Raw genomic sequence first — 14079 nt, 5'->3', positions numbered from 1 at the left:
AAAACACAAACTAATGGGGGAAGCAGGCCAATTAATAAGCAGTTACAAACTTATAATTTTCAATAGATGTGTACCAAAGATAGCAGCAAGACAAGATGATAAGGAGCAAAGAAGAGGTCCTGAGTCCAGTCTGAGAAAGATGGAGAAGGCTTCAGGGAGGAGAGGATATTTTAACTTAAATCTGAATAACAAGAAGTTACCTGGAGTAAGAAGAAAGGGAAGAAAATGTCCAAAAGGCCCACACACTATAAGCCATAAGGCATCCTTTCCAATCTAGTATAGCAAGCAATGGGGAAGTGAAAAGACAAGAGGGAGAGATAAGGGATGACCAAAATTGTGGGGGTGTGAAGAGGTTCAGTTAACCACGCATCTGTCTCCATTTTGGGTTCTCTCCTAACTAAGAAAATATATTGGTAATAGATAGGGAGCAAAAGATCAGCTTTATTACTGAATTGGAGGATATGGCTTGAACCCAAGGTCAAAATGAGCTTCCTATTCCCCACGTTTACCATCACCCCCCAGGTACAAGTGGAGAATCTGTACAAATTACAAATCAACCCAAACAGGCCTACCCCTGAGCTCACCATCTGAAGGGGGGAAAAGTGTATGCAGCCTCAAGCAGGGCAGCCTGAGAAAGAAAGCCAAAGAGGGCTTAGGCCATGCATGGGCAATATGCTTTCTACACTATCAGCAGTAAGGTCTCCTCCTCCCCAGAAGAAGCGGTGAAGTCTTGACAGAAAGGCAGGAGATGTCCCCACCCTTGTTCCCTTCTTTGAAAGGAATTTAAAAATCCCCTCATTTTGTGGAAAATCTAAGGAACGTGATAATAGATGTGCTCCCACCTCCACACAGTCTAGATCATGAAGGGTATTGGGGGTCACTTACAAATATGGGGACTCATCCTGAGTGAGAAGATGGGATTTGAGGGGTTTTTAATTTTTTTAATGTTAAATTTATTTTTGAGAGAGAGAGAGAGCACATGAGAGTGGGGGGTGGGAGGCAGAGACAGAGGGGGACAGAGGATCCAAGTGGGCTCCATGCTGACAGCAGGGATCCTGACACAGGGCTCAAACTCACAAACCATGAGATCATGCCCTGAGCTGAAGTCAGACACCTAACCAACTGAACCACCCAGGTGCCCCGGGATTTGAGTTTTTAAAAGATCATTCTAGTCGCGATGTGAAGAATAGATAACAGTGGCAGAAAAAGAGCCAGAGACCACTAATCAGTTTCTTAGGGCATCCCACTGCAAACCACAGATTCTGCTCTGATCATCTGAAGCAGAGAGGAATTGATCAAAGAAGACTTAGCAGTGCAGTCTCCAAGGGAAGCAGAGACTCAAGGTCCTCGGCCACACATCAGGGATGAAACTCAACACTCCACAAGGGCATTCCAGCATCCATACCACTGACACCAGACTCAGTTCACCCAACACTGTCCAGTGCATACTGATGACCCTCGGGCCCAGACATCAGAGTTCTGCCACAGATGTCCCCATGAGCCAGATGCCTTCTCCACACGCTCTCCAGACCATAAATTCTACATCCCTCTGCCACATTGCTCAACTCCAAACCAATGTATGACTTATAGTAGAACCACAGTCACATGCCAGTGCCCTAGCTACAAAGGTAGCTAGGAATAGAAGTTTTCTGGCTACTACTTTGGAGAAAGGGGACTTACAAGGCAGGAAACTTCCCAAACATTAGAGGGGTGTTTGGAAGATAGTGAAAAGACCAAAATAAATAAATAAAATAAAAGACAAATGTCTACCACTTACAAATCCCACTGCTGTAACTGGAATCCAGATGATTCCAGCACACTCTCCATTGAAATGAAGGGGCATACAGTACAGTGACCTGGTAGAAATTTGAGGCATAAAGGAAGTGATTAGGGCCTAACCAGAAGCACAGAAAGGCATTTAAGCCAGAATAAACAGTAATAATAATAGCTAATACCATTTGAGTACACACTGTACTCATATAATAACATGATAATACCCTCTTGACTAGTGATTGTCTTATTTAACTCCCATAAAAACCCTATGTGGTAGGCAAAGGGATGGATCCTGATTTTGTGGGACCTAAAGCTTATATAATTTGAGATGGCCCTATTTAATAAAATAAACAAAAAACTACTAATATAAAATTAGGCACAAATGTTTATTTAAGATGAGAAAAGAAACTGGAGTGCCTGAGTGGTTCAGTTGGTTAAGGGTCCAACTCTTGATTTCAGCTCAGGTCATGATCTCATGGTTCATGGGATCCAGCCCCATGTATGGCTCTGTCCTAACAGGGTGGAGCCTGCTTGGAATTCTCTCTCTCCCTCTCTCTCTGCCCCTCCTCAGGTCTCTCTCTCTCTCTCTCTCTCTCTCTCAATAAATAAATAAATAAACAAACAAACAAGCATTAAAAAAACTTCTTTAAAAAATATGGAAAAAGGGGGCACCTGAATGGCTCAGTCGTTAAGCATCTGACTTCAGCTTAGGTCATGATCTCATGGTTCGTGAGTTTGAATCCCACATTGGGTGAGCTCAAGCCCCACTTCAGGTGAGCTCCAGCCCCACTTTGGGCAAAAAAAACACAAGCCCCGCTTCGGATGAGCCCTGCTTCTCTTTCTCTCTCTATTTCTCTCCCTTTCTCTCTCTCTCTCTCTCTCTCTCTCTCTCTCTCTCTCTGCCCCTCTCTCACTTGTACCCGTTGAATTGTATCACCCTCTGTACATTGGGTGTAACATGATCCACCCAGCCTAAAGCTAGGCATTCTCAATAGCACTTCATCAATAAGTGATAGTGTTACTGTATGTTAACTAACTGGAATTTAAATTAAAACTTTTAAAAAATAAGTGGTAATGTTAAATTCAGATGGAGCCCAAGCACATCCTGGAGATACAAAAAAAGTTTCATCTACCTCCTTCCCCAGAAAATCATGCCCAGTTCATTCATAATGAACCTGTGAATAAAATGGCTGTCATGGCAAGAAAGGAGGCCATGCATGAACTTGACAAAAGGGGCTTCCCTTTACCAAGCGAACCCAGTTACCACCACTGCTGAGAACAACTCGCCATTTACTTTGAGTTGGTGGTTATGAGCTTTGTGAGAGACAAATCTCCACCCTGGTATACAAAGACAGTAAGGCCAAAATATTGGCTTTCCCTAAAGTCTGGCAGCCAAGACACAAGCCTATGACCTTGGTTAGCCCTAGTGCTAGACTTTAAATTGAGTGCGAGTGATACAAAGAGTGGAGGAAAGTTTACAACTCATTTTGGTGATGGCAGCAGTGCCATTCAGGGCCCATAATCAGCAGAGCCACACAGTGCCAGAGGAGTCACCAATAACCAATGGTGGCAGTGCCTACAGCCTCCTAATCAGACCACTCTTGTGGTATGACCTTAGCTGTAACTCTGGTCTCTAAACTTCTCTTGGTTCCTAATCATTTTCTAAGCCTGGTTCTCCAGCATTCCTATAGCTCTGTATGCCACCAGAGTTCTTTTTTCTCCACCCCAGAGTTGCTCACTTGCTACCCTTTTCCTTCTCCTCCATGGCCCATCTCTACTCACAGTGTGCATCAAGATTTCCTAATTTCCAAATCCCCTCTCTTCAAAAGCCCACACCCCACTTCTCCTTACCTTTTTCAACATAACACATTTTTTTAGAGAAGAAAGAGAAGGAAAGAGGGGCAAAGGAAGAGGGAGAAAGAATCTTAAGCAGTCTCCACACTCAGTGCACAGCTGGACTCAGGGCTCTGCCCTAAGCATGCACTCTGCATTCAGGCCCTCAACGTAACACATTTTAGACTTTCCAGCAACTTTAGAAGAATTTTTTTTAATGTTTATTTATTTTTGAGAAAGAAAGAGAGAGAGACAGAGTGCAAGCAGGGGAGGAGCAGAGAGAGAGGGAGACACAGAATCTGAAACAGGCTCCGGGCTCCCAGCTGTCTCGAACTCACAAACCACGAGATCACGACCCAAGCCAAAGTCGGCTGCTTAACCCATTGAGCCACCTAGGTGCCCCTAGAGGAATTCTTTTCAACGGAGAAAGTCCCCAATTTTTAAGATCTAAAAACCTCTATGTGGGGTACCTGGGTGGCTCAGTCTGTTAAATGGCCTGCCGACTCTTGGTTTCAGTCAGGTCATGATCTCACACTTTGTGCATTGGAGCCCCACATCAGGTGCTGACAGCACAGAGCCTGCTTGGGATTCTGTCTCTCCCTCTCTCTCTGCCCTTCTCCTGCTCATGTGCGCTCGCTCTCTCTCTCTCTCTCTCTCGATAAATAACTAAACTTTTAAAAAATCTCTATGAAAGTCATCATAGGGGCACCTGGGTGGCTCAGTTGGTTGAGTGTCCAACTCTTGATTTCAGATCAGTCATGATCCCAGGGTCGTGGGATCAAGCCCTGAGTTGGGCTCTACACTGAATATGGAGCCTACGTGGGATTCCCTCTCTCCCTCTGCCCCTCTCCCCTGCTCTCTCTCTCTCTCTAAAATAAATTTTAAATTTTTTTCAAGAAATAACAAATTATAATAGTAGCAATCATAGTAGTAATCAAAATAGATTAGTTTACACTTCACTATTTGCCATTCACTGTGCGAAGCAATTCTCTTATATTTATTGACCCAGTCAACAAATGTTTTCTGAACATCCACTATATGCCAGACACTAGGAATACACTGGTGAACAAGACAGGCAACATTACTGCCTTTATGGGACATGTATTTTAGTGAAGGGAGAGAAACCACAAATAAATAAACAAGTTGATTTCAGATCATGCTAAGTGGTCATATAGTAAAGAATGACTGGAGGAGGCTACATTTAATCCTTACAACAATCCTGTGAAGCATAGAAACTTTTGTAATCATTATTCTACAGTTGAGTAAATGAAGGCATAAACATGTTAAGAAATCTTCCAAAGTTTCAAAGATGGTAAATGACAGTCAGGATTTGATCTTGGACCTGCTCCACACCAAAGCCAAACTCTAAAGCATTATGCCATAGTGCCATTTAAAACCTAGCCTTCCAGTCAACCTTCCTTAGCTAGTTCTATATTCTCCTTGACTTTCCAGTGACATAAGGGACCCCATTCTACTCTTTAATGTCCTCGATTCACAAGGATTGACTTGGGCTCCTCCATCTTCAGAATCCTATATCCTCCTTTGCACTTACAGGAGGGCCAACATTCACACAAGTACTCAGAGTGGGTCTCTGGTCAAACAAAGGACTCATATCATAGGAAACTACTCTATTTCCCAAAGGGCTTCCTTCTTCCTTAATGGAGGTGATCAGAGTTTTCTACTTAACTCCTCATCTCCAACTGCAGTTCCAGTCCTGCTCAAATAACACGTGGGACTAGAGTTGCCAGATTTAACAAATAAAAATACAAGATGTCCAGTTAAATTTGACTTTCTGATGCACAGTGAATAATTTTTTATGTAACTATGTCCCTAATATTTCCTTTAAAAAAAGATTTTTGGGGGGCGCCTGGGTGGCTCAGTCGGTTGAGCGTCCGACTTGCGCTGGGGTCATTATCTCGCGGTTTGTGAGTTTGAGCCCCATGTCAGGCTCTGTGCTGACAGCTCAGAGCCTGGAGCCTGCTTCAGATTCTGTGTCTCGGTCTCCCTCTGCCCCTCCCCTGCTTATGCTCTGTCTCTCTCTGTCTCAAAAATAAATAAAACATTAAAAAAAATTTTTTTTAATATTTTTGTTGTTGTTGTTGTTGTTTATTTATTTGGGGGGAAGAGGGGCAGAGAGAGAGGGAGAGAAAGAATCCCAAACAGGGCCCATACCCAGCATGGAGCCAGACTCAGGACTTAATCTCATGACTGCAAGATCATTACCCAAGCCAAAATTAAGAGGCAAACGCTCCACTGACTGAGCCAGCCAGGCATCCCCCAAATATTTCTTTCCCTAGAAAGATAAAACAATGCTAAATCCCTGCGGCCAAATATTTTATGGGACATACGTATACTATAATATTGTTCGTTGTTTATCTGAAATTCAAATTTAACAGAGCACTCTGTATTTTCCTGACAGTTCTAACCAGGAACCCTGAAAATAGGGGACCTCAGCTTCCTGAGATTATGGTCACCATCTCAAGTGAGAAAAGCATGAAACCAACTTGGGCTGAGCCAGTCTGATTTCATCATATCCTCTTCTTGTCACAACCCCAGCTCAGAACAATGGAGAAAGAATTGTCTCCCCTTGTCTTGTTCAGACACCAACTCTATCAGGAAGTCATCCTTGGTTTTGACCGTGATGCCCCATGTTGCCCTCTCAGTCCACCTCTGTCTCAGCCAGCCCTTGGCTGACTGAGGGAAAGTGGGTTCTTGTCTTCCTCATCACATCTTTTCTGCACTATAAGAATATTAAATATCCACACCTCTCCATCTTTCTTTTCCCTAGGCCATCTAACACCAACACACTCCTCATCCTTAATCCATCAACTTCCTTGCCCTGAACATTGGACAGCCCTCAACTGGGCTGCAAAAAAATAAGAATTCTCTTGGAAGGCAATTTGGCAATATGTTTCAAAAGCTCTAAAACTGTATGAGTTTTTACCCAGCAATTCTATTTCTAGAAATTTGTGCTCATAAAAAACATAAGGTAACAATACAAAGACATAAGTGCAATGATATCTATCTCGGCAAAATTTATGACAAAGATTAATTCCAGGGGCGCCTGGGTGGTTCATTTGGTTAAGCTTCTGACTCTTGATTTCAGCTCAAATCATGATCTCACAGTTCATGGGATCAAGTCCTGCATGGGATACTGTCTCTCCCTCTCTTTTTTTTTTAACATTTATTCATTTTTGAGAGACAGAGAGAGACAGACTGTGAGTGGGGGAGGGAAGAGAGAGAGGGAGACACAGAATCCAAAGCATGCTCCAAGCTCTGAGCTGTTAGAACAGAGCTCAACACGGGGCTTGAACTTACAAACTGTGAGACCATGACCTGAGCTGAAGTCGGATGCTTAATCAACTGAGCCACCCAGACGCCCCTCCCTCTCCCTCTCTTTCTGCCCCTTCCCCACTCATGGTCTTTCTCTCTCTCTCTCAAGATAATAAATAAACTTTAAAAAAAAAAAAAAAGACACATCTCTGGTCTGCAGTTTGTCACCAAGAAACTGGAGCTGTCCTTTTTAAAAATAAATAAATAGGGGCGCCTGGGTGGCGCAGTCGGTTAAGCGTCCGACTTCAGCCAGGTCACGATCTCGCACTCCGTGAGTTCGAGCCCCGCGTCGGGCTCTGGGCTGATGGCTCAGAACCTGGAGCCTGTTTCCGATTCTGTGTCTTCCTCTCTCTCTGTCCCTCCCCCATTCATGCTCTGTCTCTCTCTGTCCCAAAAATAAATAAACATTGAAAAATAAATAAATAAATAAATACACTTTAAAAATATTATCAATTCCAATAGTAGGAGTTGCTTAATATTGTAGTCTGTATCCATATATCAATACTATAAGGATATTAAAATCATGCTTTGGAAGTCTACTTGTATGGTAAAATGCTACCATATAGTTTAGTAAAGTGGAAAATAAAGGTCATAGAACAACCTAGACAATAAAATCCCATTTTTAGTTTTTAAAAATATGTTTATATACATATATAGAGGGAAACCAGAGTACAATAATTTCCCAAGAACATTAACGTCAAAATGGTAATAGTTATTTTCTTTTCTTCAGAATGTAAAATTTTCTGCAATTAATAGTGTTAATTTTGTAAACTGAAAATCAATGCTATTTTAAAAGCCCCATTTATTGTGTCTTGAGAATGATTTCCCTGTTTATACTGGCCCCTCCTGTGGCTTATTGCTGAAAGTAAGTTAACGAACAAGCAAGAACTGGCTTCCCAAGAAAAGTATAATGGTGCCAGGTCTCTCTATCCAGCATATTAAGGTGGACTCCAAGTAGAAATAGTGGACAGTTTACAAGAAACAAAGGCATCATCTTGGGAGTCAAGGGGCCAGACTGGACCTTTTGATCAGTCAGGGGAGAGAAATCATATGTGCATTTTTACCTTAGAACCAGAGGAGAAAATAGAGAGCAAGTCAGGCAGCAGGTGAGAAGGAAGCTAAGTAGAAAATATTAACATCTCAGGGATCCCAGAATGACAGTTGTAAATGAGCAAAGTACTAGGCAGATGCTTCCAGACCTAAAGCAACACCAAGCAAGACTTGGCGCCTGAGCTTCTGAGCCAGACAAGCTATGCCCTGCTTCTGTTCCTTCCCTGCCAACCCAGTCACACAGATCAGACCTTGCACCTGGACTGAAAGAGCTCCTGCTGTACGAAAGGCAACTGATATGAACGAGAAAGACTTGCAATGAGGAGTCTGGGAGAAGAGAGTTATCACCAGGAAGCATGGTCCCACACAGTGCCTTGAACCTCAGAAAAGAGCAGAAATTGCTCAATTATCGTACAAGATGGGCACAACTGCCCTCTTTCCTCAACCTTCCCTCCAGTGTATGTTTTTGCAGCTCTGCACCTACAAACAAGACAGGTCAAGGCCATAAGAGGAGACCCCAGAAGCAGAGCTCTGAGAAGCATGTCAGTGGCTTGGACCCTCGAACTGGGCAGGCCAGGGAACCTCACACTCACAATGCAGAGCAGGCCAGATCCCTGGGGACCGAGGGTCCTAGCTTCTCCCTCCTCTGTAAAGATCCAAGGATCAGGCCCTTATCTTCAATAACTCAAAGGAATCAAGGGCTCCAAAGGTATCTCTTCACAAGCCGCCTCATTGCCCCCGTGACCTCCTTGTTCCTCAGAGTGTAGACAAAAGGGTTGAACACAGGAGTGACAACTGTGTAGAAGAGAGCAAGGATCTGGTCCGTGTCCTGAGAGGAGCCTGCCCAAGGCCTCATATATGCAACAGTCCCAGTCCCAAAAAAGAGTATGACCACAAACAGGTGGGAGGAACAGGTAGAGAAGACTTTTCGACGTCCCTGGGATGTTGTGACCCCAAGGAGGGTGGCAAGGATGCAGGCATAGGAGGCTACGATCAGTAAGAAGGGGGTCAGGATAAAGGCTATTGTGACGGCAAGATTGCCCACTTCGCCCCAGAAGGTGCTGGCACTAGCCAGCCTCAGCACAGGCAGGATGTCACAGAGGAAGTGGTGGATTGTGTTGGCACCACGGAAGGGCAAAGTGAAGATGAAGAGGGAGTGAGTGGTGCCTGTAATGATGCCCATGAGGTAGGAGGCCCCTGCCATGCTCACACAAGCTTCCTGGTTCATCAGAGTAGTATAATGCAGCGGCCGGCAGATGGCAGCGTAGCGGTCATAGGCCATGGCAGTGAGCAAGCAGCATTCAGCAATGCCAAAGAGGGTAAAGAAATACAGCTGGGTGAAGCAGCTGGCAGGTGAGATGGTGGGGCAGGAGGCAAGGAGATCAGCCAGCATCCTAGGCACGACGGTTGTGGTGTAGAGGATTTCCACCGTGGAGAAGTGGCGAAGGAAGAAATACATGGGCAAGTGCAGGGCACGGTCTGCCAGCGTGAGGAGGATGATGAGGGAGTTGCCCAGCAAGGTGACCAGGTAGATGCAAAGCACCCCCCAAAACAGAAGACCCCGAAGGGGACCAAAACCCGAGAACCCCAGCAAAACAAACTCAGTTACTGCTGTGCCATTGCCACTACCCATATCCTGAAGTCCAGACTGGAAGAAGGAGCCGGGCAGAGGCTCATGCAGCACCAGAAGGCAGCCAGGCAAAGGCAAAGGCTCCTGCTGCAGCAGGAAAGGCATGAAATAGTCTACAGGAACATTCCAGTTACCAGGAATGAGATGGGTGAGCACCTGAGCCGGTAGCAATTCCCTCCCAGAAACTCCCTCAGAACAGAAAGAAAACAAACCAGAGGAATAGAGGGAGAATGGCAGGCCTTCCTTAAGCCTGGGAACTGGAAAGACATCAGGGTGGTCGTTCTATACACTGAGTTCTGGGTTCGAGGAGCAAAGAGCTGGTACAGGTAAAAGAGCTCCCTTTGAGAAAGTCGTGGTGAAAATGGGCAGAAAGATGGGTGAGCAGACAGAATAAACAAAGCTAGCAGCAAACCGGAAGAAAAATAGATCAACCATGAGGCAGAGGAAGAACTGGAGTGGGAACAAGAGAAAGAAAGAGAAGGCACAGGATCACAGGCTAAAGAGAGAAGGCACAGGGTGCTTTTACCTACAGATGAGTCCCCACAGCCCTCAGGATGCCCTCCTTGGCAGCACACCAACAGGTGCTCTGTCCCCCCCAAGAGCCAGATTCCCAGAGGATAGGGAGGGAAAATAGGCAACGGAAGCTAAGGAGAGTGTTAGAGTCTTTTCTAGGCTGCAAAAAGTTTATTAAGAATTTCAAATAATTTACGTAAATAGTCCACCTTCAAGGAGGGGAAGGATAACTCCCCACTCCTTAAGTGTGGGCTACATATAGTGACTTTCTGGAAAGAAGGTGACAAAAGAGTAACTTTACAGAGAAGCAACCTGACAAACACCACCTCAACCAAGTGATAATCAGCTTGTCAAATCATGTTGATAGTATGTACCTTTGATCTCGCGTGATGACAATGCCATGTCACTCCTGTGGCCTTTCTCCAGAAACCCATAACTGCAGGTTAATCATAAGAAAAATGTCAGACAATTCTAATAGAGACACATGCTACAAAATATCTGACCAATACTCCTCAAAACTGTCAAGGAAGGTCATCCAAAACAAGGAACATCTGAGAAACTACAGAGCATAACAACTAAATGAAATGTAGTATCCTTGAAAGGGGAAAAAAAAAAAAAGAATATTGGGCCAAAACTAAGGAAATCTGAACAAAGCGTGAATCTTAGTTAATAATAACATATCAGTATTGGTTCACTAATTGTGACTAATGTATCATACTAATATAAGATGTTACTAATAAAGGAAACTGGACACGGAGTATTGTTTTTAATGTTTTATTTATTTTTGAGAGAGAGACAGAGTGTGAACAGGGGAGGGGCAGAGAGAAAGGGAGACAGAATCCAGAGCAGGGTCCAGGCTCTGAGCTGTCAGCACAGAGCCTGATGTGGGGCTCGAGCTCAGAAACTGCGAGATCATGACTGGAGCCCAAGTCAGGCATTAAACCAACTGAGCCACCCGGATGCCCCAGACACAGAATACTTGGGAACTAGGTGTACTATCTTTGTAATTTTTCTGTAAGTCTAAAACTATTCTTAAAAATGTTTATATTTATTTCATTATTTAATGTTTATTTTTGAAAAAGAGAGAGAGAGACAGAGCATGAGTGGGGGAGGGGCAGAGAAAGAGGGAGACACAGACTCTGAAGCAGGCTCCAGGCTCCCAGATGTCAGCACAGAGCATGATGCAGGGCTCGAATTCACAATCCATGAGATTATGACTTGAGCTGAAGTTGGATGCTTAACCAACTGAGCCACCCAGGCACCCCAAAAATGTTTATTTTTAAAAGTTTCTTTTTAAAGGTTAATTTATTTAAAAAATTTTTTTAAATAGAAGTGAATTTATTGACAGAGAAAGGTGTTTACAACATATTATTACATGATAAAAGCAGGGTTAAAAGACCAATAAATTCTTAATATAAAATATATCTCAGATAGATAGACAGATGGACACCAAAGTAGTAAATGATAGGCTCTGAATGAAAAAGACGTGGAGTTTGTGTGTGTGTGTGTGTGTGTGTTGTTTACTTTTTTAATATATTTTTGATCCAATGATCAAAGAGCAGGAAAAAATAATTTATAAAACATTAAAAGAAAAAGATGAAATTTGTTTTAACATATTTTGATATTTAAAAAAAATTTTTAATGTTTATTTTTGAGAGACAAAGAGGGACAGAGCATGAGCAGGGGAGGGATAGAGAGAGAAGGAGACACAGAATCCAAAGCAGGCTCCAGGCTCTGGGCTGTCAGCACAGAGCCCCATGCGGGGCTCGAACCGTGAGATCATGACCTGAGCAGAAGTCCGACACTCAACCGACTGAGCTATCCAGGCGCCCCCAACATATTTTGATATTTTTAAATGTCTAATTTATTTTCAACCAATGATGCCTACTTACACCTTTGGAAATGTTTTTATTAATAGTTTGATTATGCAATTTGAATTGGTAGTGTTTCTGAATATGCTGTGAGTGGAACACTGCGATGGACACTTAGGTTGTTTTCAGATTTATGATGTTCCTACAATTTCCAATTTAAAAGAGTTACAAATAAAAACAGCAGGGGGCGTGGGAAGTCTGGAAAATGACCACAAAAGGTAGATTTTTTTTTTTTTTCCTGAAGAGCGCACAATTCCCGAGTTTGTTCAAAATGGGATCGCATCGCTCCCCATGTGGTGAATCTCAGAATAGCCACGTTCTGTCTGCACAGGACGGAAGTAAGAGCTTCTCAGTTGGTAACCTCCTAGGGAGCTTCTCAGTTGAAATCTGAAATCTGTCCCTGTACTCGAGAGAGCAGGGAGAGTTGAGAGAAAGAGACAGCCACTCTAAGCTGGTAGGTGGCATTTTTAATAAACAAAGGGAACTTACAGATGAGGCTTGTCTTGGGCGACAGCAAAGCGAATGGATCCCTGCACCTGCCCGCTGCGCCTTAAGAGTTTATAAAGATGCCCTAACTGGGTTTAGTCACGTATTCCGTGCAGGTGTTCTCAACACCACATCACTATCTCAAGGCTATGTCCTTGGAGCAGTCTCTGGGAGTGGGAAAGGCAGGTGGAACCCACATTCCAAGAATAGGAGCAGGAGTGAGAAGCCTGTGATCACCCAGGTGCAGCTGACTGGTCAACGGGTGGTCATGTCTTTTCAATGACCTTCTCCAACGGATCTAGAAAAGCTCATTTGGTTTACCCAAGATCACTCAGTGAATTAAGGGCAGAGCTGAAACCAGTAATAACATGTGTCATTTATAGGGCATGGCATCGTTGCATAAACCACCTCTCTTAATCCTGACACAGTGAGGTTCCATTAACCCCACCTTACAGTTGAGGAATGGGTGAGAGAGATGAAGTGTCTTGTCCAAGGTCACACAGCCTGATAACAGCAGAGCCAGAATTCAAACATAGTCTATCTGCCCCCAAAGCCAGTGTAACTGAACACTGTAAACCCAGTCTCTGTCTAACCCAAAGCCTATCCCACTTGTCTTTGCAAAGTGTCTGCATCTACATCACAAAAGAAGATGCCTTGGAGACAACTGCTCTAATCTCTTCTTGTTACAAATGAGGAAACAAAGACAGAGAAGGGATAGATAGGATTTTTCCACAGTCACCCAGGGACAGAGCTAGGGCTGAGGCCAGGTTTCTCATCAAATGTTCTCTCTCAGCCTTTGTTTTACCTCCCAATCCACTGCAACTCTGTGTACATGCGTGCGTGTGTGTGTGTGTGTGTGTGTGTGTGTATGGGTCTGTGTGGGTGCACATGTGTTCCATGTTTGCGTGCAGGGACCACCCTACTCATAGGAAGAGTAACCATGAAAACCCCAGAGTAATCCCCACCAGTAACAGGAGCTTCTCAAATCAGCACCTTCCCATTTGCAGAGCCTTGAAGTCAATGTCAAGACTTAAGAGTTTAAAGGAAGAAAGGATTCATCAGTGGCATAAGGCACCACAAATGGAGCCCTGAGGGGGACTAAGGGTGCTTCAGTGGTGCAATAACTCAGGGATATATAGTTGATCCTTGAACAATTTGGGGGTTAGGAGTGCCAACCCCCACCCCACAGGCAAAAATTCACTTATAACTTTTAACTCCCAAAAACTTTAACTACTGATAGCCCACTGTTGACTAAAAGCCTTACCAGTAACATAGTTGACTAACACCTATTCTGTATGTTACATGTATTATATACTGTATTCTCAAGATAAAATAAGCTACAGAAGAGAAAATGTTATTAAGAAAATCATAAGGGAGGGGTGTCTAGGTGGCTCAGTCGATTGAGCATCAGACTTCAGCTCAGGTCATGATCTCATAGTCAGTTGTGGGATTGAGCCCTGTACAAGGCTCCATGCTGGGCATGGAGCCTGCTTGAGATTCTCTCTCCCTCTCCCTCTACCCCTCCCCAACTTGCACACACACATGCACATTCGTGCTCTCTGTCTCAAAAAAAATTAAAGATTAAAATTA

The 14079-nt window shown here is 43.9% G+C and overlaps 1 protein-coding gene across 1 annotated transcript; it reads right to left on the bottom strand.

Annotated features, from left to right (window-relative positions):
* Positions 1-8683: 8683 nt before the first annotated feature.
* Positions 8684-9622, bottom strand: LOC121041091 (olfactory receptor 9-like). The gene has a single exon (XM_040491842.1). It carries the CDS (start codon positions 9620-9622, stop codon positions 8684-8686), a length of 939 nt encoding a protein of 312 aa, XP_040347776.1.
* Positions 9623-14079: the final 4457 nt, after the last annotated feature.

Source organism: Herpailurus yagouaroundi, unplaced genomic scaffold (genome assembly GCF_014898765.1).
Source record: "Herpailurus yagouaroundi ecotype Mexico unplaced genomic scaffold, PumYag 182, whole genome shotgun sequence".
Lineage (NCBI taxonomy): Eukaryota > Metazoa > Chordata > Mammalia > Carnivora > Felidae > Herpailurus > Herpailurus yagouaroundi.
The sequence above is the reverse complement of the archived record's forward strand: the minus strand, read 5'-3'. Positions and strand labels throughout refer to the sequence as shown.

What these genes read in the sequence shown, in the direction of transcription:
- LOC121041091 (XM_040491842.1), bottom strand. Translation starts at nt 9,622, where the DNA reads ATGGGTAGTGGCAATGGCACAGCAGTAACTGAGTTTGTTTTGCTGGGG.